Genomic DNA, 25,920 nt, shown 5'->3' on the forward strand with positions numbered 1-25,920 from the left:
TATGTTTTTCAATAGATCCATCTGCAGCATACTTGGTTTTGTAGACCCACTTGACAACAATGATAGGGCAATGACACGTAATTGTGGTTTCTATAGATAGCATCAAGTTACTGCTTCCATAGCCTTCTTCTAGTGAGGCTTTGCTAGGGCCTGTTGAAGGGCGGTGGGCTTGTAGTCATCAAGGATGCGAGACATCAGAGCACAATTGACTTGGAGTTGATCTGACGAGGTATCCTGAGCTCGTCTCTAGGAGCAAGGGGCTCCGTCATCAACGGGCTGCTTAAAAGGATGGTCACCTAGTCTAGCGCGGGTACCCGAACAAGGCACTCCTCAAAACCAGTAGATGAGGAACTGGGATCCTGGGTAGACATCTCTTGATTCGGGATCATATCCCGTAGATGTCATGGTTGGGTGGTGAGCAGCCTGCTCTGTTCTCACGTGGTGTGTGTTTGTTTTGCAGATCAGAGGTTTCAGGAGTGCGGGGATGTGTCAGTTGGTATTAGAGCCAACTCTTGAGGTAGGAACTTCTGATGCGAGAATTTTTGACGGATTCTTTCTCCAGGTATGCCCTAAAATTCGAAATTTGTTGCTGCAAATTTCTGCGTGGTTCCTGGGTTATCAAGGGTGGTCAGTTGGTAGGGAAAAGGTAGAAGAAAGGAGGGAGAGTTTCGAAATTCCTGAAGGGGGCTGAGAGAGAAGGATGAGGGAAGCAGGAGAGAGAGCAGAGAAGAAGGAAAGAGAGGCAAGGGGACTGACAAGGGCTGCGGGGGAGGCGGAGATGTGACGCCAAGGCTGTACGGAAATTCGGCCAGGGCAGGGAGAGGCGAGATGCGCAGGAACAGGGTGCGGCCAGCTTGCGATGAGGGTTGCTTTTTTCGAAAAAAGCACCCCCTCCAAAGCTAGGAGGGTTGGCCTATTTTGGAAGCAGGGCTTCCTAATTAGGCTGCCCTGCTCCCTATATAGATGGGGCAGGGTACCAGCCCAGCCATAGCCTTGCAAACCGCCTAGCTGCGCCATCGAGTTGCGTGGCAGCCCTGCGCCAGCCATCCGTACAGTGCCTGCGTCAGCCTGCCGTACACCTGTGCCAGCCCTGCGTCAGCCTGCCGTACACCTGCGCCAGCTTGTCGTGCACCTGTGCCAGTCGTCGTACAGCCACGTCAGCTGCTGTACGGCCTCCGTCCGCTGCTGTACGGCCTGCGTCAGCAGCCGTACGGCTTACGTCAGCAGTCGTACAGCCACGTCAGCAGTCCGTACGTTGCATCCGGTAGCGGGTTCAGCCAGATTCTGGGATTATTGCGCCTCCTTCACCAGTTCTCAGCATCTCCTTCCGTCAGCATTTCTTGGGACGGTTTTCCTCTGCTCCATTCTCCTTTTCACTTCGGTTCAGTCAGTTATTTCTCTCAGTTTATATTCAAATCAGATTTCAGTTATGTCTGATTCTGCAAATCCCGAGTTCACCATGGGAGAGCAGGATTTGGATTACACTCCTGTGGGAGAGGAGGATCAGGGTCTTTATGATGACCTGATTACGAAAAAGGCCTTCAGTGAATTTACTACTGCTCTGGATGGAAAATTCGAGCAGGTTAATGTAAATCAAACGGGGTTGACACAGCAACTCCAAGGGATTCAGGCGACTCTCACTCTTCTGGCTAGCACTGTGCAGGCACTCACGCATGTGGATGCCATGGCTTCAGTGCTAGGCCCGAATATAACTCCAGACCCTTTTCCGGGAGATCAGAAGTCTCGAACGAAGGAGGTAGTTGACACTTGGTTACACAAGTGGCAGGTACACTTTCAGTTCCACCCATACCCAGATGAGAAGAAGATCCAGCTTGCAACGGGTTTCATGTCAGGTAAAGCGTTGCTATGGTGGAAGGAACTCCAGCCTAAGCCCAATACATGGACAGATTTTGAAGGGGTCTTCAAGAAGGAGTTCTCGAAGAAGGAGGATGATTATGATATCGTTGGCAAGCTTAAAGCCCTCGATATGTCAAAGTTAAACTTGACCTTTGAAGTTTATCTTCAAAGATTTTGGGATCTGCAAACCAGGGCCACAAAGATGGATCCAGTGACCTTGTTAGGTTTCTTCGTGGATGGTTTGCCAGATTCATACAAGTTGCAAATAAAGAACAACAAATGCACAACGTTGCGGAGGCCATGAATTATGCGCGCATTTATGATGATACCATGGCCGGTGCTAAAGCAACTACAGTTTTCGACACGAGTGGAAAGAACAAACGCAAGTTCTTTCAGCCTACGACTGGTACTGGGAGGACGAAGTCTACGGACAACGCCTCCAAGAAAAACTTGACTCCAGCAAAGAATGGTAAAGCCCGTTTCCTTCGTACTTTGAGGCTCAAGAAAGGACGTTGCTTCTATTGCGAGGAGCGGGGCCACACCAAGAATGAATGTCCAAAGCGCAAGAACCAAAAGTTGGTGCTTGGACCGAAGCTTCAGGCGGGTACAGGTACCAAAGCCAAGGGAGCGAACCAAGTCTCGATGACATGTATTTCTGTAAATGTCATTACCTGCCCACTTTCTTGTAATTGCACTTTCAATACTTCGTTGTTTGGTTCCCATGATCTAAAGAGTTTATGGAGAAGTTATGGACCAACAGGTTCACATTCTCTTTGATCCGGGCAGCTCTCACAACTTTGTTAATTACAAATTTGTGCAGAAGATGGGGCTGTCCACAGTACCTAGCGACCACACCTATGAGGTGCAGCTTCCAGCTGGAAAGCAGTTTTGGGATCGCAAGGTTGAAGCGCTTCCTATCCGGATTCAAGCCTACACAGGGGCTCTTACATATTATGTTATGCATCTGGAGCATGTAGACTTGTTGATCGGAATAGAGTGGTTTAAAACCCACAATATTCAGATTGGATGGACGGAGCATACGCTTTCTTTTGTAGATAAGGACACCCAATTTTGTATTCAGTGTGATAAAATTCCCTCTTTTCAGGGGCCTATTGTATCTGCGATGCAACTTCAGAATATATTAAACACTTCTCATTATGATGTCTATCAATGTGTTTTGATTCCGCTTTCTTCATTTGTTGTTTCTGTAATTAACAAGAATGAATTAAGTGTGTTTGAACACCGTGAATTGAGAATGTTGCTAGATAGTTTTAAGGATGTATTCCCTGCTTAACTGCCGGAAGGTTTACCTCCAGAATGGGCAGTAGATCATCGCATAGACTTAGTCCCAGGGGCTCAACCTATCAGTGTACCACCTTATAGGATGAGCCAGGTAGAGGAGGATGAGTTAGCTACCCAGCTACAGGATTACCTGAATATGGGCTATATTCGCCCAAGTAAATCACCTTGGGGTGCACCTGTCCTCCTAAGAAAGAAGAAAGATTCTTCCTGGAGAATGTGTATAGATTATAAACGATTAAATAAAGTGACAATTAAGAATCGATACCCTCTTCCTTGTTCCGATGATTTGATAGACCGTTTGGTCGGAGCGAAGTATTTCACTAAGATTGATTTGCGTACGGGTTATCACCAAATCCGTATCTATGCTAAACACACAGATAGGACCGCATTTAGAACTAGGTATGGTCATTACGAGTTTCTCGTATTACCTTTTGGTTTGACCAATGCTCCTGTTACTTTTCAGCAGATGATGAATGATTTGTTCAGGGATTTTCTGGGCAAATTTGTTGTAGTGTTCTTAGATGACATCTTGGTATATAGTCGAACGCTGGAGGATCACATAGGACACCTCCGGGTTGTCTTAGTTATTCTAAGACAGCATAAGCTCTATGCCAAGATGAGTAAATGTGACTTCTTTATGAAGGAGATCATTTACTTAGGACACAAGATTTCTTCTGAAGGTATTAGCATTGATCTGGATCGTATCCAGAAGGTTTTAGAATGGCCTATCCCTCAGACTGTGAAACAACTTCGTTCTTTCCTAGGATTTACGGTATTTCTTCGGAAGTCTGTGCGTGATTATTCACATATCACTGCTCCCTTGACAAACATATTGAAAGGTCGTGGATGCAGGTCTACTCAGCCAATCCCTTGGAATGATGCAATGAACAAGGCTTTTGAAACCTTGAAGTTTTCTATTAAGGAAGCACCCGTTCTTGCATTACCCGATCCTACCCGGCCTTATGTTTTAGAGGCCGATGCGAGTGATTATGCGATTGGGGCAGCTCTATTCCAAGAGGGTAGACCTGTAGCTTTCGAAAGTAAGAAGCTAGACGACACTCAATATCGTTGGCCCACACTCGAGAAGGAACTTTATGCTGTAGTGTATGCTCTTAAGGTTTGGAGACACTACTTGTATGGTTCAAAGTTCCTTGTATATTGACTGATCATCAATCAATTAAGCATGTGTGTGATGGATCAGAATTGAGGGGAAGGAAAGCTAGATGGGCAGAATTAATGCAAGATTTTGATTTTGAAATACGTTATCGTAAGGGTTCCTTGAATAGTGTGGCGGATGCCTTAAGTCGAGTTAACTTTGTAAATGCTCTGTCATTTACGGAAATATCCTCAGACCTATTTCAATCCTTGAGAGGGCTATACGCAACTGATAGTCATTTCAGTTCTTATTGGCAGAGAGTCCAGGATGGGAGCTCCATGGTTGACCAGGACTCAGGGATTGTGCCACCTATGGTACAGGCGGCGGGAGGTCAGTGGATGATTCGGAACGGCTTGCTGTTCCGGAATGAAAAGATTTGTGTGCCAGATGTTCCGGACCTTAAATCCAAGATTCTCTGGAAGTGTCATGATGCTCCTAGTGCTGGACATCCGGGTATACATGGACTCTGTCTCTTGTGAAGCATATCTTTTATTGGCCAAAGATGCGTGCATTTATTGAGAACTATGTAGTAGGTTGCCGGGTTTGTCAGGTTACTAAGGCAGAACGCCTTAGAAGCGCGGGCTTATTACAGCCATTATAGATTCCAGGTAATAAATGGGAAAGTATTTCCATGTATTTTATTACAGGTTTGCCTCGAACGCGCAAGGGCCATGATTCCATATGGGTCATAGTCGACCGGTTGACAAAAATGGCTAGATTCTTACCTACTAGAACAACTATATCAGCTGTTTAGTTGGCTCACGAGTTTGTGGACCACTTGTTTAAGCTGTATGGTTTGCCATCTGACATAGTCAGTGACAGGGACTCAAAGTTTACAAGTACCTTTTGGACACTTGTATTTGAGAAGTTAGAAACTACTCTAAGTATGAGTTCCTCGGATCATGCACAATCCGATGGCAGTACTGAGAAGGTCAACCAGTTGGTTGAAGACATGCTTCGGGCATATGTATCTAAGAGACAGTCTTCATGGGAAGATTATCTACCTATGATTGAATTCGCTTACAACAGTGCAAAGCATTCTAGTACTGGTTACAGTCCTTTTATGCTTATGTACGGGTTTCAACCTAAGTCACCAGTTATGGTTGGGTTAAAAGGGATTCAAAATGATGCTGCTAAGAACTTCTTGCTAGACATGCAAGAAATGTTGCAATTTGCCAAGGAGTCTATTAGGAGTGCCCAAGATCGGGACATATTTTATGCTAATAGACATCGTTCACCTAGAGAGTTCTCTGAAGGAACGATGGTATATTTACGAATTTCTAAGGAATCCAAGAGCCTAAGTATTGGTTTGGTTCCGAAATTATCCCCCAGATACTGTGGCCCATTCAAGGTCATTAAAAGAATTGGACCACTTGCATATCGACTAGAATTGCCTCCTGATGTTAAAGTCCATCCAGTCTTTCATGTCAGTAGACTGAAAGCAGTTTTGGGTGCAGAAGATTAACTTGTTTCTCCTCACGAGATAATAGAAGTTACAGATTTAACTTTTATTCCACACGAACCTGAGTGTATTCTTGAATTTCGTGACAGACAGATTCGAAATTGAACTATCACGGAATACAAGATCAAGTGGAAGGATCGTGTTGAGTAGGATGCCACATGGGAGACATTACAAAACCTCCAGAGAACATTTTCGGGTTTTTTAGCGAACTCAGGAGTGAGTTCTTAGAGGAGGGGGAGTATGTCATGTGCACGGATTGGTATCTGACGTGTACTAGGTACACAGGACTAGCTCAGGTTAGCCTGGGGAGGCTTAGAGCTAGGCAGGCTTGATTCTCGGGTTGAGTGGCAAGGGTACGAACTATTTATAGGTCTTCGCTATTTTTGGTGCTGGGGCCCAAGTCTATAAAAGGGGCCCAGGGGGTTCAGTTCTCAGTGTGCAGTTGGGAGCAAGTTTCGTTCCCAGGTGCCAGGTCTGTTCTTGGATTGAGTCGCGGACGCGCGCCTGCATCTTAGCGTAGCCCAAGGCCCAGTGGCAGATCCAGGGCTTCACAGCGCCACTTGGTGGTATGGGACACCAGGCTGGTTTGGATCTGATTGGGAGTTCGTGCCAGTAGCTCAGCTCGTGGCTCGGAGGGGACATCTCCTGATTCGGGATCATATCCCGTAGATGTCATGGTTGGGTGGTGAGCACCTTGCTCTGTTCTCACGTGGTGTGTGTTTGTTTTGCAGATCAGAGGTTTCAGGAGTGCGGGGATGTGTTGAGGCCTTGCATTTTATTAATGTGTTCCCGCATAGATGACAAGGTAGCGGGATCGGAAAGACGGAGCTGGATCTTTAAAGAAACACGCTTCATGGGGGTTACTCGGGGATACAAACCGTCTGAGGTAGAGAGTCTTGCTGCCTACATTGACTTTCTTGCTGATCTGCTCTATTTCCCTCATCGGCAGCCCTTCTTCTTCTCTTCTCTTGCTGCCTCAAGGAGTTCTCTTTGCGGATCAGCCCTTCTACCTTCTTCGGCAGCCCTCTTCCTCGCTGCCCACATCAGTTTTCTTCTGTTTTGTCCACTTCATCTTTGTCGGCAGCCCTCTTTTCCCTCTCTTGCTGCTCCAGGAAGACCTTTTCTGCAGTTCAGCTTTTCCTTTCTTCATGGGCAGCTCTTTTATCCTCTCGTTCTCCCCCCCCCACCTATTACGCTCTAGCCGAGGTAGCATGACCTCGGAAGAATCAGTCGACATTTCCCTTAAAGGATCTATATCTGTAATATATGTGTTTGCGCTTCATATAAATGATCGGGAGGGATTTAATGTCAAGGTCCTAAGTGAGGGCTGATAGCACCAGACTAGGTAGATCTAAGGCCAAGGGCCTAGTGCAAAGATTGTGCCTAGGGGCAAAGGATTTAATGCATCCCAAGAGAGGGGTGAAATGTTGCTTTAGGAAGGCCCTATATGGATGACATGTGGCATCTAGATCTATCTAGGGAATTGGGGCTTGCTGAGGCTAGAGAGAGAAGAGAAAGAAATTATTCACGTGGAATTTTGAACGAAGATCTGTGTCTGCTTGTTAGCCTCAGCGAGATATGGCTGGGAGGATATACATGGTGCTACTCCCGTGGTACGAAGTAGAGAACTAGATCAGAGTGTCTAATGATTGGTATCAGAGCCGAGGCTACGAAGAGGATGGAAGGATAGAGTGGGATGGTTGAAGGATCTGAGCGCCAATCGACGGGCTGATCATGCGATGTTGCGACTTGATGACATTGTCGGAGGCTCTTAATCGTGGTTGGAGCTTGGGGTTGTTGTAAGGCGCTGACGGACACGCAGGCGTCTAAGTTGGGGCGCACGCTGACAAGGATCGGCGTGGGCGTATGATGCATGTGCATTTTTCAACGGTCACGGGATCTGGCTGTCTTCTCCGTTGACGCCAGGAGTTCGTGAGCAAGGAAACCATGTGGCCCGAATAGCCCGAATAATCCGACAGCCAGAGAGTAAGAGTGCCTGATCATTGCAGTGCGCTAGTCGTCCAACGGTGGCCTACGCAAAAGGGTCGTAGAACGTAGGAGCGGGACATACACAGGCGTCTGTGCTGTTGCTGCTTCGACGAATTACAGATATATCAATTGGACGAACGACATGCTCCAGTCAGAGCCATGCATGGTCACGTAAATAATTCGTAGACAGCAGGTTGGAGCGCAGCTGTGATAGAAGTAAAAGAAAGATCTTATTATTCGCGAGCAGGCAGTACGTGGAGGCTGCAGGATTCGAATTGCATGGAACCAAAAGGGGGTGTGGCTGTTCGTGGATGACCAGGGAGCTCTCTTCGACCTCCATTAGTTTCATGTTGTTTTTTTTCTCCTTGATTTAGTCGGGTGATGCTCTATTTTCGTAGACAGGATCTTGTGAATGATCAGCCTGTATGAGGCTTTAATGCTGTAGCAGGGATAGATTATGCCTGTGCATATGCCTGTGTGCTTCAGTCAGAGTCAGTTTGCAGGAATTTCCCTAGTATAGGGAAAAGCGCCATCTGAGATATATGCCTATGTTAAATGCCTGATCAGTGTGAATGTGGGATTGCAGGAATTCCCTAGTATAGGGAATTGTGTTAGACTGTTAGTACACTGGATTGTGTCAGCTGGTAAATACAACTTGCTAGTGGTGTTTTAAAAAAAAAAAAAAAACCCCAAATCAAAACAGAACAAAACAAACCAAAACACCCATTGAACAGAATGGAAGCAGAAGAAGGAGCTTCCAGGAGGGACCCTGGGGAATCAGGAGTCCGGCCGACCCAGCAGGTGTCGCGCCCAGTAGCTCACACTTTATCTGGCAGGATTGCATTGTTGGAAGATGCCTTGCAACAGTTGTTAGCGCAGCAATTACAGACCAATGCAGGGCAGTCCGAACTTAGGAGAGTGATACATAGTATGTCTGCCAGACCTTCTCGAGAGGAGAAGGGAAAGGCTCCAATGGAACCGGAGTCTAGTGTCCATACGGTCGAGCCTAGGAAGGCTAAAGTGCCAAATATTGCCGATTACAGACCGGAAAAGTATTCTGGTTGGATGAACGACCATAGCTCCGATGTCATTGAGACCTGGTTACACAAATGGGACGAGGCGTTCGCCATTTGTGAAATTAGAAATGACATCAAGAAGATCCGCGAGGCCACCCACATGTTTAGTGAGGCAGCGGATCGGTGGTGGATTAAACAACAAAAAGATGGTATAGCATCCACTACCTGGGAGGGGTTCAAAAGAGAGTTCAGGAAACACTTCTTACCTCCTGACGAAGCATCCCGAGCTTGGGATCAATATAGGAACCTTCGTCAGAGAAATTTATCAGTGGCAGAATACACTGATAAGTTTCGAGAGAGTGTAATGAAGGTTGACGAACCCCTGCCTCAATCAATCCAAGTGAAAGATTTCATATTTGGATTGAATGATCGAATAAAAATGGAAGTTCGGGCTAAGTATGCGAACACATTAGATGATGCAATAGCTATAGCCCTGAACTATGGGGATGCCAAGGGCAGCAAGCCAAGTGGGTTTGCACAGGTCGGAACCCAGTATGGGTATCCGAAGAAATCTGGGTTTAAGAAGAAGTGGGCTAGTAGAGGGAGTGGTTCGCAGCCGAGTGGTTAAGCCAAGCAGGCGAGATCAGCTGAAACTCCTAAACCAAGTACCACCATTGGAGTGAAAAGGAAAGTAACCCCAATGGCAGCCCGGGCTTGGTCTAAGTCTCCCTTAAACCCAGTACAAAGGGAAAAAGCGAGGAGAGAAGGCCTATGTTTTGGTTGCCTTCAGCCTCATCAGTGGAAGGATTGTCCACGTAACAAAGATCGTCGGATGGCTGAGATGGTGATCTCAGAGTGCGACGTGGAGATGCAGGGAAGTCCCAGAGCGGAAGAGATGCAGATTCAGCTAGCGGGATCTTCTCAGAGGTTAGTACCTTGTTTGTTATGTGTGTGTGTTGCTAAGCTAGTGACGAGTGCACCTGATAACATCCTATCTAAGCCCGCAGCAACGGGATATACAGCCTTTAATGATACGGAGTTAATTAGAATGAAAGGGCAAGTCGCCAATCATGATGTCATTGTGTTGTTTGACTCGGCGTCAACTCACAATGTGATTAACTCCAAGCTCGTGAAGAGGCTGAAATTAAAGACAAGCCCATCTGACTATGCGTATACAGTCAGAATGGCAGATGGAAGTTCAACTGAAGTATGGGACCAAAGGGTTACCCAGTTGGAGCTTCAGATTCAGGACTATGCTGAGAAGCTTGATTTTGAAATGACCAAGCTTGCTCATGCAGATATAGCCCTGGGGATGGCGTGGCATTCTAAGAAGAATCCAGCCATTGATTAGAAAAAGCACGTATATCAATTCAAGATGAATGATGTGCTTTATGTCTTGCGAGGTGAGAAAGATATACCTCAGGGACCGTTGGTTTCCGTGATGGAAATCCGAAAAGCTCAAGTAGAGTTTTTATTCCTTTGCCCAGCATCGGTAGAGCCGGTTGATGATTCTTCGGCTAGCACTGATGTTACGCAAAGTGGTGAGATGGCCAAGCTGGCTAATCTTATAACAGAGGAGTTCTCTGAATGTTTTAGGGATGAACTACCTTATGGGTTATCTCCAGAGCGGAAAGTTCAACATAAGATTGAACTGATCCCGGGGGCAGAACCTGTAAATAGGCCGCCCTATAGAATGAGTTTTACCGAAGAGGCGGAGGTGCGTAGACAACTGGAAGAATACCTCAAGTTGGGGCAGATTCAACCAAGTTTCTCACCTTTTGCTTTGCCAGTGATATTAAAGAAGAAAAAGGATGATACGTTTCGCCTCTGTATAGATTACAGAGCATTGAATAATATCACTGTTAAGCACAGGTATCCGATGGCTCGGATTGATGATTTGTTAGATGCATTACATGGAGCCGTGATTTTCAGTAAGATTGATCTTAAGTGTGGCTACCATCAAATCCGGATTAGAGCCGAGGATGTGCATAAAACCGCTTTCAGAAGCAGGTTTGGTCATTATGAGTTTTTGGTAATGCCCTTCGAACTTACAAATGCTCCAGCGACCTTCGTCATGCTTATGAACGATTTACTACGTCCGTATATCGGAAAGTTCGTAGTACATTTTATTGACGAGATCCTGATATTCAGTAAGAGTATTACTGAGCATCGTCAACACTTAAGAGTAGTGTTCAGTACTTTGAGGAAAGCCAGTCTTTATGTAAATAAAAAGAAAACTATACTGTGTATGGTTAGGCTTGAATATTTAGGATTCATAATTACTCCACAGGGGGTAGAAATGGATCCGAAGAAAGTGGCTGCGATACTAACTTGGCCAATCCCTCAGAGTCTGACCGCGTTGCGATCATTCTTGGGATTTGTCCAGTTTTATAGAAGGCATATCAAAGGATATTCCGGAATAGTATCGCCATTGACTGATCTGACCTTAGATAAAGTACCTTTTATTTGGGGACATAATCAGCAAGAAAGTTTTAACACCATAAAACAAGCTGTGGTCACAGGACCGGTGTTAAAAATAGTTGATCCCCAGAAACCGTTGTTCCTGGAAACCGATGCAAGTGGCATTGCGGTGGGAGCAGTCCTCCTTTAAGAGGGAAGGCCAGTAGCCTTTGAAAGCAAGAAGCTTTCTTCCTCTCAAAGGAATTGGCCAACTCATGAATTGGAGTTGTATGCTGTTATCCATGCTTTGAAAACATGGAGGCATTACTTGTATGGTTCAGAGTTTTATGTAGATGTGGATCATGATACTCTGAAACATTTTTGTAAACAGCCTGACTTGAGGGGCCGCCAAGCTAGGTGGGCAGAGCTCATGCAAGAGTTTAATCTAATGATTCGGTACCGAAGAGGAAAAGATAACAAGGTTGCTGATGCGTTGTCTCGCATTATGCACAACCTGAGTTTCACGGTATTAGAGAGTGCTCAAATGACCGAGATAAGAGAAACTCAAAAAGTGGACGAGTTTGTCCAGAGCTTATGGCCTAAAGCTCATGTGTTAAAACCCGGGGAAAGTGAAAAGGATGACCTGGCATCCAGAAAAGGCCAAACTTATGCAAGATATACCATAAGGGATGGTATGCTAGTTAGAAATGGCAAGGTTGTAGTACCTAGTCAGAATGATCTCAGGCAGAGAGTCATTCGACAGTGCCATGATAGCCCGTGTGCGGGACATCTAGGGATCGAGAAGACATATGATCTCGTGAAACGAGATTTCTTTTGGCCAAAGATGAAAAAGCATATTCATGAATATGTGACACGGTGTTTCTCGTGTCAGGCAGAGAGTCATTCGACAGTGCCATGATAGCCCGTGTGTGGGACATCCAGGGGTCGAGAAGACATATGATCTCGTGAAACGAGATTTCTTTTGGCCAAAGATGAAAAAGCATATTCATGAATATGTGACACGGTGTTTCTCGTGTCAGGTAAGTAAGGCCGAGCGGGTGAAGCCACCCGGACTTTTACAGCCCTTGGAAATACCACTAAGTAAGTGGGAGAGCATTTCCATGGACTTTATTGTAGGGCTGCCTACGACACAAGGGGGGTATGATTCTATCCTTGTGGTGGTTGATCGTCTAACCAAGATGGCTCACTTCATTCTGACTAGAGAGTCTGTTAGTGCCCCGCAAGTAGCGGATTTGTTCATTAGACATATATTTCGTCTGCATGGATTGCCGAGATCCATAGTGTTAGACAGAGATGTCAGATTTACCGGTCATTTTTGGACAGCGGTATTTGAGACACTAAGGACTGAGTTGGGAATGAGTAGTGGGGATCATCCTGAGATGGATGGTCAGACGGAGAGAGTCAACCAAACTTTAGAGGATATGCTGAGAGCATATGTGTCATTGAGGCAACATATGTGGGACAAGTGGTTGCCATTGTTGGAGTTTGCCTACAATGATAGAAAACATTCCTCTACCGGGTTCAGTCCGTTTGAGCTGAACTATGGTTATAGACCAGCCAATCCAACTATAGTTAGAGTACCTCAGAAAGTGCCTAGTGCCGCGAACTTTGTAGTTCAGATGCGGGAGATGCTAGCACTTGCGAGAGCTAATATCCGCCAGGCTATGGATAGAGCCAAGGTGTATGCGGATGAAAACCGATCTATAAGAGTATTTAAGGAAGGAGAAAAAGTTTTTCTCAGAGTTCCTTCGCACTCGAAGTCGTTGACTTCAGGAGAGTGTGCTAAGTTATCACCTTGATACTGTGGGCTGTGGTTAATTCTAAAGAGAATAGGCAGTGTAGCCTATAAATTAGAATTGCCACAGGGGTGTAAGGTGCACCCGGTTTTTCATGTTTCGCGCTTAAAGAAATTTTTACATACAGGTGACTCACTAATTGAAGGTGTGGTTTTGTTTCAGGAGATAGAGGATATTGCAAGACGCAAACCAACAAGAATCCTGGACCGAGGAACAATGCAAATACGAAATCGGAAGATACCCGCGGTGTTGGTTGCATGGCATGGTCAGCCTCTATCGGAAGCTACCTGGGAATCCGTATATCAGTTGCGGAGAATGTTCCCAGATTTTATCATTGAGGATGCTGATGTCTGAAGAGGGAAGGAATGTTACGCTCTAGCCGAGGTAGCATGACCTCGGAAGAATCAGTTGACATTTCCCTTAAAGGATCTATATCTGTAATATATGTGTTTGCGCTTCATATAAATGATCGGGAGGGATTTAATGTCAAGGTCCTAGGTGAGGGCTGATAGCACCAGACTAGGTAGATCTAAGGCCAAGGGCCTAGTGCAAAGATTGTGCCTAGGGGCAAAGGATTTAATGCATCCCAAGAGAGGGGTGAAATGTTGCTTTAGGAAGGCCCTATATGGATGACATGTGGCATCTAGATCTATCTAGGGAATTGGGGCTTGCTGAGGCTAGAGAGAGAAGAGAAAGAAATTATTCACGTGGAATTTTGAACGAAGATCTGTGTCTGCTTGTTAGCCTCAGCGAGATATGGCTGGGAGGATATACATGGTGCTACTCCCATGATACGAAGTAGAGAACTAGATCAGAGTGTCTAATACCACCCCTCCCCGTCTCACTTCTTCTTGTCTTCTCTCGATGGCAGCAGAAAAGAGGGTTACGCCTCCTTTCGGGTCCTCTAGCCTTCTTCTTGAGGACACAGATAAGCATGTATGCATTCCGACCCTTCCCACGTTTCCGGAAGCCAGATAGTTGGATGGAACCAATTATGCACTGTGTAAATTGCAGATGGTTGCAGTACTAGAGTCATATGATCTTGCTGAGTTCGTCACCATTGGGAAACCCCGCCCCAACCCTGAGATTGAGGAACGTGAAACCCTCCTGTGGGACAAGCTGAATGCTCGATGTGGTTAAGAACCCGAGGGAGATAATTCAGAAATATGTACCCACAGCTCACGCCATCTGGGAATTCTTGGACTCTAACCCTTGCTCACAGGATCAAACAGTACCTGGGTGCTCTGATACCATGTAAAGAAATGGTGCGAAGCGGAAGCAAGAGCACGAAGTGAAAGAGGAAAAGAAAGAAGAAAGATACGCCAGATAGGGCCTGAACTGAACTGCTGTATATCAGCCCTCAATCTTGGGCAGCAAAACTGACTACAATTCCTCAGAAGGAGGGAGTAAGGGCTGCCAAAAGAGGGGCAGCCAGAGAGCACTCACAGAGAGCTGAAAGGAGCTGAGAGAGTGCTGGAAAAGATGGCTGAATACTGCAGACAACTGCTGGACACTTCTGGGAAGGAAGCACTGCCAGGAGCCAGGAAGAAAGGGGCTGAAAAGGGTGCTTAACTGAGATAGAGGTATGCAGGAAGTAGGGCGACGAGGGGCTGAGCTATGCCTGTGCCTATAGACAACATGCCTTATGGTGAACTCCAACAAATCGGTCTTGTAGAAGTGGCGATGCCTATGAAAATTCAACAAAATCAATTCTTCTCCAGAAACGTCACGCTGGTTGACACTAGCATGTAACAGGCTGGTATCTGCTCACAAATTCTGATGTCAAACACTCTCAACAAGCTGAGAACAGCAGTAATTGAAGCTTCTGATGGCATGGTGGAAAGGAGCACACTGGGTCCTTCGCTTGAGCAAGATGTCGACTAGCTGGAATGCTTGGAAGGATGGCGATGCGTAGGAGCTGAATCAAAGGCATGAGCCAGAAGCTATGATACCACTTGTTGGAGACACAACAGTTGAGAACACAGGATGCAGGATGGAGAGAAACACAAGAAGCAGGAGCAATCATGAAAGGTGTGTAATAGAATGGGTGATAGTGACTAACAGTCATATCACAGACATTGGATAGGTTTGTGCTTGCTAAGCACACCCTGTAGGTCACATGCTAAAGTGCCTGCTAAGCACAAAATGGCACGGGGGAAAAAACCTGCAGTAGTTGGAGTAGGAATTGCCCCAGCCCTACAACTACTATGTCACCCTACAGTCCCAGCATATATATGCTACTAAACACTAAAGCGCTTTCCTGGTTCAAAACAAGAGGGCCCTATCCTTGTATGATCAAGGCCAACTTGTTCTCCAACTCTCTGCATGTCACATAGCTAGAAGACTCAAAAAATAGCTGCACTGGATAGCTGAATATAAACTACTGTAAGAGGAAAAATTCTGCCTAGTTGCTGCAAAATAAAGCTGAGTATTAACTCATCATAGAAGATAAAAGAAACAAACCTAGCTTGAGCTGGGTGCAAACTAAATAGATACAAAGGATTAACTCATCATAGAAGGTAAAAGAAAGAAATCTAGCTTGAGCTGGCTGCAAACTGAATAGATACAAAGGGAGTTTCTATGTGCAAAAGGGCTCCCATATCTCCTCACTAACCTTATGTTGGAGGCAGCTGAGATCAAGCTATTGTGTTGGAGTCGACATGTATTGGTGCGAAATGTTATTTATTTGCATGTGTCTCGTTTGGGGACTGTCTAGTCTGTGGCCAAGGGTGCTTAGTCTCAACCACTCGCTTGGCAATGTTGACAAATGATCCCTTGTGATGCTGAGTGTACTTTACACATGAGGAATGGCTGGATAGGCAACAATGCATGATATGTGACTCTGTAAATGCTCTAATGCAGTTCTTGAAGATGGGTAGTTAAACATCTCTAAATTCCCTTCTACTATCATGCTCATGGTCCCTGAAAAAAGCTATCATGGTATCATTAGTGCAGAGACTGGGCTAACTTAGCAGTGATTGTCCGTCAATGAGCAAGTGTCAGAGAAAGATCTTCTCCTAGTCAATCTCAATCCTTTGACTCGTTGAATAGTTTCAACTTTACAGCTTCCTGAAGCTAGGCTCTCTTTGCAAGATGCTGGTAGGATGTATCAATAATAAAAAATGCAACAACTATTAGAAGTCAATGCTTCACTCTATGTACCCAAAACACCCAAGAGAACTCAACTGTAACGGTCCATTATCCATAGTATGAGGAGAAGCTAATAAGTCTACCTAAGGCTTTCATGTGTTTGTACTGGACATGCAGCCTCAAGTTGTAGAGTTGACTCGAAAGATGGCCAAGTGGGACACACATATGCAGGTCAGCCCTGCAGAATTGTCAGAAATTGACTAGCCAACCACCAACCAGGTGCGATAGGACACATAGTAGCTAGAAGTCTGGCCAGCTAGGGCTATAGGAGGCGGCTTATTCCAATAGAAATAGGGAATTCATCCCTCCCCAGCTCTTATGTCATCCACAGGAGCTTTGAAGAGTATGGGGCGTTGAGTACATGGGCAGGACAGTTTTATTTTACTAGTTGGACACCAGCACTGGCTGGTCAGCTAGCTTGGGCACGCTGGGCAAAGGGCAAGTCAGATAGTCCCAGTCCTACCTAGAAGGCCAGACTAGGTACGAAGCAGTCTTACTCCTAGGAAAGTGGACTATGCAGTCTTACTCCTAGGAAAGTGGACTATCTTTGCACTTATGATCTTCAACTGTATTTGGTGCTGATGACATGGCTTCTGTAATGGCAAGGCAGGCAGTTTTTATGCTGTTGATGAATGCTTTATTCAGGTGTTGCAAGCAAATATAAAATTATGTATTAGAGGAACAATTATTTTTTGTGTGTCAACCTATTACCTTGCATTTTCTAAAACCATGATACCTTATGTTTGATTCTTTTTTAAAAGGAAGACAGAAGAATGAGTGAAATGGTAGTGCGATAAATCCTAAGTTAATCTCAGTGCCTGAAATAATGTAGAGGATGTGTACTAACTCCTTGAAGCGATCTCTTGTTCATGGTGTAGCTGTACCAATGAAGACCCCAGCAGTCCTTGTTTTTAACATTGATCCAGTCATCTATCAATCATACAAATCTTTTGTGTGCTTTGCAACATCATGGCTTGTCTTAATTTATACGGTATATATTCCAATATCTTTGTTTCTTGGATGTTACTAAAGAGTCTCGCAAGCAGAAATTATGAGTTATTGTATCAACTGTCGTTCCTGCTTTGACAAAGGTTATCTTGGAATTGATACTGATGTGATCTTAATGCTCGCCTTTGCAGCCTTTGAAATTCACTTGGTGGGGATTGCTTGGTGCACTGATATGGGTAATAAATGGGTCAGCATCAGTTCTTGCAGTGCGAATGGTTGGCATTGGCCTGGCCCAGTCACTTTGGAGCAGTTTAAGCAGTATGTTAATGATTTTCCCTATATTTGTCAGGAGTTTCATGAATCAGGATGATGGGCTAAATGATGAGGAGGAGAGGAACACCATCCCACTAAATGTCTGTAGCACTTTCTTGCTGTGAAAATGAATAATTAAAGTGTGGCAACAGGAGATAGAGATGATTGGAACCTAGCTTGTTCAATATCTCAAAAGGCATACTTATCCTATAAGAATTCTGGTCAGACACCAAAAGAGGGTTGCTGAGTATTGTCTTCGAATTAGTAAAGTGAAGCAAGAACGAAAGGTTCAACATGTCTGTATGTATAGGAGGAAGAGATATAAATGAGAAAGTAGAAAAGAAATGTGAGCTTTTCTTGGATCGGATGCTTGACGAAGTTTTGTAGCTGAAAAGCTGGTGGTAAATATCAAATTGTGCGTGGATTATGCCATTTTGCAGGATAAGTTAAGGCAACTGAGGATCGGGTGTTACTTTTCTCAAGCTGTTAAGGATTAAGCTGGTTGTGTGTATTGTAGTAAGTCAGGAAGATAGGCAATAAAGTGCCTACTTACACAAATTTCCTGTCATGGTTTAATGTGCAGTCATCGTTTCCTACATTTGGGGAAGGTATGTGTTCAAAGAAGCTGCCCAGAATGATGCTTTATCACTTGTAGCTGTGTTCATAATGGTGACAGGCATGCTTGGAATTGGAGCAGCCATTGGTAAAGGGAAAGCAGCAATATCACTTGACTTAAATAAAGCTACAGTAGGAGATCAGGAAAGTGGTTTCCAAGCTGAATCTTCCAAGGAGGTTCTCTCTTCTTTGTTGGTCAAAAACTTACCTGACACAAGCAAGAGTAGAAAAGAAGATGCAAGGAGAGTGGATGAGAATAGAAGTGCCTTTTTAAAGGGCATCGGCTTAGCTGTGCTTGTTGGTATTCTCAATGGGAGCTTTCTCATTCCTTTGGAATATGCTCATAAGGTAATTTGATGCGTGCAACTTTTAAAAAGTAAATGTTCCTTGTGTGTTGAAGTTTTGTACATGTGTATATCTAAACAATATAAGGAAAGTGAACAGCCAGAGCAGAGGAAGGCTGCAGTTAGAGAAGAGGATTGGGAAAGGAAGGAAGGAGAGGAAGGAAACTGGAGGAGACAGGAGGGGGGGGGAGAGAGAGAGAGAGAGAGAGAGAGAGAGAGAGAGAGTCTATTAACGTCCATGGGAGACCAGAGGTCTTTGGGATGACAAGAAAACCTCAAGTATATCTGCTTAGGGAGGGCACATGGCAGCTCCCAAGCAGTGCAAAAGGCATCTCCATTTATTTAAAGTACCTATATTATAGCTTGGAAAAAAAACATGTTGGCCATACGTCAATTTAAGACTAAGAGTTTTTTTATTTGGATTTGAACTCTCTGATGATTGCTATCCCTTCACGGTATACTGCCCATTTTCCATCTTGCCTACCAGCCTTGACCTTGGCTAGTTCCGTTGCCGAGCTCTTGTAAGTTCCTCAACAATCCATACCTTGGTCCCTTTCAGCTTGTAAGATTGGTGGAGAAGCTTGATTCGTAGAACTTGTGAATTCAATATACTGACAGCATGTCACCAAGCTGTAACTAATCCAAAGTCAAAGCATAAGTTGACCATTTATTGATCATAATTAATGAGTTCTTCATTTATTTAATTATGTTCAAAGAGTTACTTTCATTTGGTCAAAGTCTTGACTTCGGTCAAAGATAGTTAACCTCGGTTAAGTAAGCCTAACAACCTTGATTAGGGAGACTCGGCTTCGGCCAAGATGGTTAACCACGGTTAGCCAAAGAGCCAAGGCGCTGACTCCGGTCAGTAAGTGTTGACTTTGGTCAGTAAGTTTTGGCAAATTACGACCAAGAGGGTTGACCTTGGTCGACCAAGAATTGTGTTCTATGTTTTGCTCACATGTTTGCTTGGTGGGGATGCCCACAGTGACTAGGATTATTTCATGGATTATTATTTGCATGCAAAGCGTTGACCATTAATGGGTGCCATGGTTGTGCGCTTTAGTTAATGGTTGCAGGTACTAAGAAGGATTGAAGAACCAAGCAATATGGAGCTAGGTGAGTGCTTCGGAGATCACTCGTGTGACCAAGTGCTTTGAAGACTCTAGAGTTGCCCCTAGTGCCATGTATTTAGGAAAGTAGATTAGAATTTGATACTTCGCATGTTGCCAAATGAATGAGCCTTGAGGTCTTCGTAAAACTATTTATGTTTTGAAACACAGCTCTATGCTGAACTCCTTGTACTCAAAATTTCTCAAGTAATAAAATCCTTCGGGGAGTCCAACCTGACATGTTGTCCTGGGCCCTAATGTTTTGCAAAAAGAGGAAGAGGAAGAGAGAGAGAGAGAGAGCTGTTTGATATGGTTTCAATTTGTATCAGAGCCGAGGCTCAAAAACTTATTGAAGTTTTTGACGATTCAAAGTGTTGGAATAAAGAGGAGCATGCGAGTGTTTATGCACACGGCGGCAAATTTGGCTAAACATATTGCATAAGCTATACGGGGAACATCTTTGGCGTAGCATGATCAAGTATTTCATTTTCGAGACCAGAAAGTTGGCGTGAGTGAATGGAGTACAGAAAGGCCTAACTAGCTATCGCTTAAACTAACGCAATTGTGGGTTGTGGATGGTCGTGGTAGCCTACCGGAAGTGCAACTCCTCTTTTAGGCAAGAGCCCAAGCAGCGTCGTGTCTTGCTGGGTAATTACGTGACGGAATTCCCAAAGGAAGCTAAGGAGATATTTTACGAGCCATCGTGAACGGCAAAGGAAGGGGTCCTGTGAATGCCAAAGGACGGACGAACTATGGAAATCAGGAAGGCAATCCTGTGCTGATGACCCCAAAGAGACGTTCTTACACGGGCACTGAATGGTTGGCAAGCACGGGGGTGTCAGCTGGTGAATGGCGATGGAAGAGGTTCCGTGATGCGAATGTTGAATTCCCTCCAGCAATGATGTTCCGTGCACCTGTGATGCTGTGTGCGACCATAGCAACTCCATAAATGATGGCGTTGATGTGGCACTCATCCAAGCAGCAGAGAATGCCGTGACGTTGATTGCATAAAAGATAGAGCACTATACTGCCTTTATAACTACTGCAACCTCTTCCATATACTCACCCCTACTCCAAACAGAAGGCACCACAATCTCTCTCAACCCAAATCCACCAACCCTCATCACCACACCCAGTAGACATCTTCAAACAGTTCACCAACACACTACAGGAAGAGAAGAACCATATACAAAAGACAAACTTTATTCCAGTTCATATTCATTACATAAAACTCTTCAGGCATATCATCTTATGCAGGCCACTCCACATCAGCTCACTCTTCATCTATTACAAACAACACCAGTGACCACATGCCATCATTCATCCATTTCTAAGTCTACATTCACGACAAGATACATGATCTGTATGCTCTCTAAATTCTGATTTTTAGACCAGCCTTGCAAATTGTCAGACCAGCCCTCTTTGAATCCTGTCTTCTCCACTCGAAGTTCTTCCAGACTGAGGCAAATGCTGCTAATTTGCTGCAGCCACTTAATCAGCTCAGAAAACACACTTTTCCTTCCTGTTTTAGCTCTGATTCACCTCAAAATCATTTCCCCAGGGCAGTAGCAATCACAACTATCAAAACAGTCCTGAATTTCCTGATTTCCAGCAAGCATCCACCTTGAAAAGTCTCCTATTGGCACCCTCTTCTCAAAAATCAGCAACAGCCCACTTCTACTGGCAAAATCCAGTCAAAAACCAACCGAACATGCATTTTCCTACACCCAGGTAGTGAATTTCAGCCAATTCTTCCTCCTGGCAAAAACGTTTTTGCTTGTAGCTCTCAGTATTAGCAAAAAATAGCACCTTGAAGCTCTTCTTCAAGTCACCTACCTCCAGACAGCAATTCCAGTCCACTGGAATGCTTTTCTCCAGGTCGCCCTCCTCCCAGACACAGGAAACACCTATTCCAGAAATCGCCCTGCTTCTCTGCACCCTGTAGCATAATTTTTTGGCACTTCTTCACCATGAAATTGAAGCCCTCACTTGGGAACTAGCTGCCCACCACTCTCCTTCAGAGAAAACAGCAGCCCTCTTCCAAAATTCACCTTTCTTGCGACAGAATTGATCTCCCAGCATGCCCTGCAGCACCAGCTCCAGCAAGTCACCTGCAGTCTTCACAGCTCCTCCAGGACCAACCAAGTGACCTCCAGAATGGCTCTCTCTCTGGCTCCCCAGAATCCCTCCGCGAGTTCCTTCCCTTTTGGTTCTCCCTTGCGCGGTTCCCCAACGCTGCAGCCTCCTCTGAGTGCCCACAATCCCTTCACGAACTCACAGTTCTGCTCCCCCAGCTAGCCAAGGAGCTCCTCTTCCAGCTTCTCTTCATTGCTGTCATCCCGTGTGCCTGCCAGCAGCTCGTGATCGGTTTCCTTCATCTTCCTGCAAGCCCACACTCCGTATGTATTCGTGATCCCTTCCTATCTTGTGCTGTCACTATGCGCCTCTCTTGTCGATGATAAGCTTCGGAATAATGCCCTCTTCTTTCGCGATCCTTCTCTCCTCTGCCACTCCCACCTAGCTTCTCTATTGCCCCGGGTTGCGCCCACTGTCTCCCAGCTCTTCTGCAACTTCCTCCAGTAGCCGTGTACTCTCTTGGGATCTGCACTCTCCAAAAACCTCCCCTCTGCTTCTTTTTTTGAGCTCATAAACGGTTCAGCCACTCCATCAACGGCGCAACTCTCTGAGCTCACCTCTCTCCCCCTTTTGGAATTTTCAGGTCACCTTTGCCTTTTACCACTCTCCAAGGATTCCCACAATTTCATACACCAAGGCACTTAAGCACATATTCATTGACTATGTGCACACAAATGCATGTCACATGCATTCATCTAATTGCCCACCGACCATTCACATATGATGAACACAATGCCGACCCCATGGATTTACAAGACAACCACGACAAAAAAATGCTCATGCCCTCATACAAAAAGAACTCGGGACAACCATGAAAGGTGTATGTCATCCCACAACAAAACCCCGTCATACTCTGGATACCATGCTCTGGATTAGCCTGGTGCTCTCACACCTTGGGCTCATCATTTCCCTTGCACATACACTTCCATCAAAGCCTAAAGCTTGATTGCCACATATATCCACACATCCATGACACCCACACTGCGTCAATGAGTGCTCCCATGACTTTACCACAATACGGAACATCACTCATGTACACATGTACAAGTTGAGTTTGGGGTTTTCAAAAATCTTCACACACCTTTAGCAACCCCACTCTTCTGCTGTGACATTCATGTCCAGCAGCTGTACAAACAAAGACTATTTATCCTCCTGGATCAAATAGAAATCTCGGTGCATACACCTTCCAATTCTTGAAGCATTTTCCTCTGTCAAATAACCATTGATACATCCTGTCATGATCTTCCATTTTCAGCAACGCCCTGGGTTCTTTATATATGGCATCATCAATATATACTTTTGCATTTCCTCCTCCATACCAGCTCACATAATCTTGTGATGGAAACAACCATTCCTCACCTCTACTTCTCTCTGACAGATCTGAATTCCACTCATAATCATATACTGAATTAACAAACATATGATCATCAACTTCCATCTCATGGTCATCCAATTTGCAACCTACATCATTGGTTTCCAACTCTTTCTCTAGACAAACTGCCAAACTAAGACTATAGCCAGACCACTTATCCATATGTTGAGCATCAACACGAGGTGTATCCACCATAAACTCATTTCCCTTCAGCCCATCTACATCAAACACAGCAACTTCATGCATTGTAGACTCATCATTGCCACTTCCCTGTCGTTTCTCCAGCTTCAAGACCATTGGTGATCCTTCAAGATTCTCCACATCTTGCAAAGGCATCTCTACCAAGTCTAGGCTTCCTAAACTGCCAGGCAAAGCATCTTGGTCCCCTTGACCAACAACAATAACCTCACATGCATTCTCACTACTGACAACTGACTCATTCTCTTGGGCATGACAAGAAACACACACCTTATGATTAGCAACCACACATGCGAAATCTATCACGTCATCATCCAAAATAGCATCTAACTCATCATCAGTCACACCATCACTCCCTTCCTGCACAACTGATATGCAAGTATTTGTTATCTTCTCCAAGGAAGCCAATTCCAACAGATCATCCAATGCATTTTCAAGAATACAGTTCAGCTCATCATCCAAATTCTCACAAGCTGCAATATCCAACTCATCACCCGGATCATCAATATGTACTTCATCCATAGTATCTTCATTAGTAACATTTTGATCATCACATTCTACCTTGACTGGCTGAAGTACAGGCACATGCAAGTCATTACTCATTTCTAAATCAAAGAGATCATCCAATTCATATCCATACTCAAACACATCAGGTTCCTTAGCATTAACATCACTTTGACAATCTACATCATCATCAATAATCTTCTTAAACAACATATCTGGATTTCTCTGCCAAGAGTCAGTAGTACAATCAACATGCTCATAATCAGTTTCAGCCTGTTTAACAGTATGACCAGCAGCCTCTTTCACATTAAAATCATGACAAACAGACATATAGGAACCCTTACCCTCATCCCTGATAACATGCAAGGAAAAATTAGTAAACTGTTCACATGGTAGATAGCACACTGGAGTCTTCATCACTTCCCTAATCATAGGCTGAACCATAACTGGCTGCACATCATCAATACTTCGATCCTCCTCCTCCTCATCTTCTGAAAACTCTTTAGGGCTGATTCCAAAAACCTTACCCTTCTCCATTTCCAACAGGTTAATCTGTCCCATATCCTGCTCTGCAAATGTGACCTTATGGACTTCATGAACATTGGGCTGAATTGCATTCTTCATCTGCATACTAGGGTCAATCACCCTATCATTCATTCCTGTAGACAACTGATACATACCACCATTAGCTTTGGCTGGTTTCTCACATGCGGACTGATATGACCCCACTCACCACAATTCCAGCATTGCACATTACTCGGATACCCTCTCCCTCTTCCAATATCTGCTGAATTTCCTTCAGAACTAGATGATGCATCCGTCTTCCTTCCCATAACACCTCTGCCTCTTCCTCTTCCTGCAGACTCTATCCAATTCAAGCTTAAAGACTTCATGATCTCCACTGCTTCATGAATATCTTTCTTCAATGAATGCTCCTGTTTAGGAATTGCTATAGCTTCTTTCTTAGGATGTACATTCACCATCTCTGGAACATTCACATACTTATTCAGTTCTTCCTGTATTCCCAACTGCCTCAGACGCTTCACCTTCCACTCCTCACGAGTAACTCTGACAGCCTCCTCAAAGCTATCTAGATTCTTCAGCTCCACCTTTAGACGGAGGGTAGGCTCCAGATCAGCCACAAACCGGTCTCTCTTTATCATCTGTGGGGGTACTTTAGGAATCAAAGTCTCACACCATAGACTCCACAGTCTACCAAACTCTATCAGATACTGATCCACATCCTGACTATCCTTTTGCTGAATTTTGCACAACTCCTTCCATACTTCATTCGGACTCCTCACACGGATAAACTGTGCCAAGAAAGCAGCTCTGACCACACCATACTCAAGGTCATGCTGTTGAGCATTTCTGAAGGTGGTCACAAACATCTGTAACGATGCTTTTGCATCACCCTGTAAACAAAAGGTCAAGATCTGAGAAAGGATCTCTGGAGTTGCTCTATCCTTCATCAGGGCTGTAAACTCCATCTTTTCCAGAAAGTTAGACACACTTTCATGCGGTAACCCCTAGAACTCTAGAAAGTCCTGTGCCATCTCTTTCAGCTCTTCAACACTACAACTAACTGCACAGCTTCACACTTGTAAACTGAAGTGCACAGTCCTCCGTGGAGGCACCAAAAAGATGATTGCATAAAAGATAGAGCACTATACTGCCTTTATAACTACTGCAACCTCTTCCATATACTCACCCCTACTCCAAACTGAAGGCACCACAATCTCTCTCAACCCAAATCCACCAACCCTCATCACCACACGCAGTAGACATCTTCAAACAGTTCACCAACACACTACAAGAAGAGAAGAACCATATACAAAAGACAAAGTTTTTTCCAGTTCATATTCATTACATAAAACCAACCAATAGTTTTCTTCAAGCATATCATCTTATGCAGGCCACTCCACATCAGCTCACTCTTCATCTATTACAAACAACACCAGTGACCACATGCCATCATTCATCCATTTCTAAGTCTACATTCACGACAAGATACATGATCTGTATGCTCTCTAAATTCTGATTTTTAGACCAGCCTTGCAAATTGTCAGACCAGCCCTCTTTTCCTCCCGTCTTCTCCACTCGAAGTTCTTCCAGACTGAGGCAAATGCTGCTGATTTGCTGCAGCCACTTAATCAGCTCAGAAAACACACTTTTCCTTCCTGTTTTAGCTCTGATTCACCTCAAAATCATTTCCCCAGGGCAGTAGCAATCA

General features: G+C 44.8%; 1 protein-coding gene across 2 annotated transcripts in view; it reads left to right on the forward strand.

Annotated features, from left to right (window-relative positions):
- LOC147887988 (uncharacterized) overlaps positions 1 to 25,920 on the forward strand; it is a 67,794-nt gene that overhangs the window by 14,643 nt on the left and 27,231 nt on the right. For both annotated transcript variants that reach the window (XM_087393771.1, XM_087393772.1), the window contains exons 2-4: positions 17,028 to 17,140; positions 17,289 to 17,415; positions 17,993 to 18,372. In XM_087393771.1, coding sequence (XP_087249897.1) covers positions 17,028 to 17,140; positions 17,289 to 17,415; positions 17,993 to 18,372 — 620 coding nt within the window. The remainder of the gene's footprint in view (positions 1 to 17,027; positions 17,141 to 17,288; positions 17,416 to 17,992; positions 18,373 to 25,920) is intronic.

Source organism: Dipteris shenzhenensis, chromosome 22, assembly GCF_047967505.1.
Source record: "Dipteris shenzhenensis isolate YYH24624 ecotype China chromosome 22, Dip_SZ_1.0, whole genome shotgun sequence".
Classification (NCBI taxonomy): Eukaryota; Viridiplantae; Streptophyta; class Polypodiopsida; order Gleicheniales; family Dipteridaceae; genus Dipteris; species Dipteris shenzhenensis.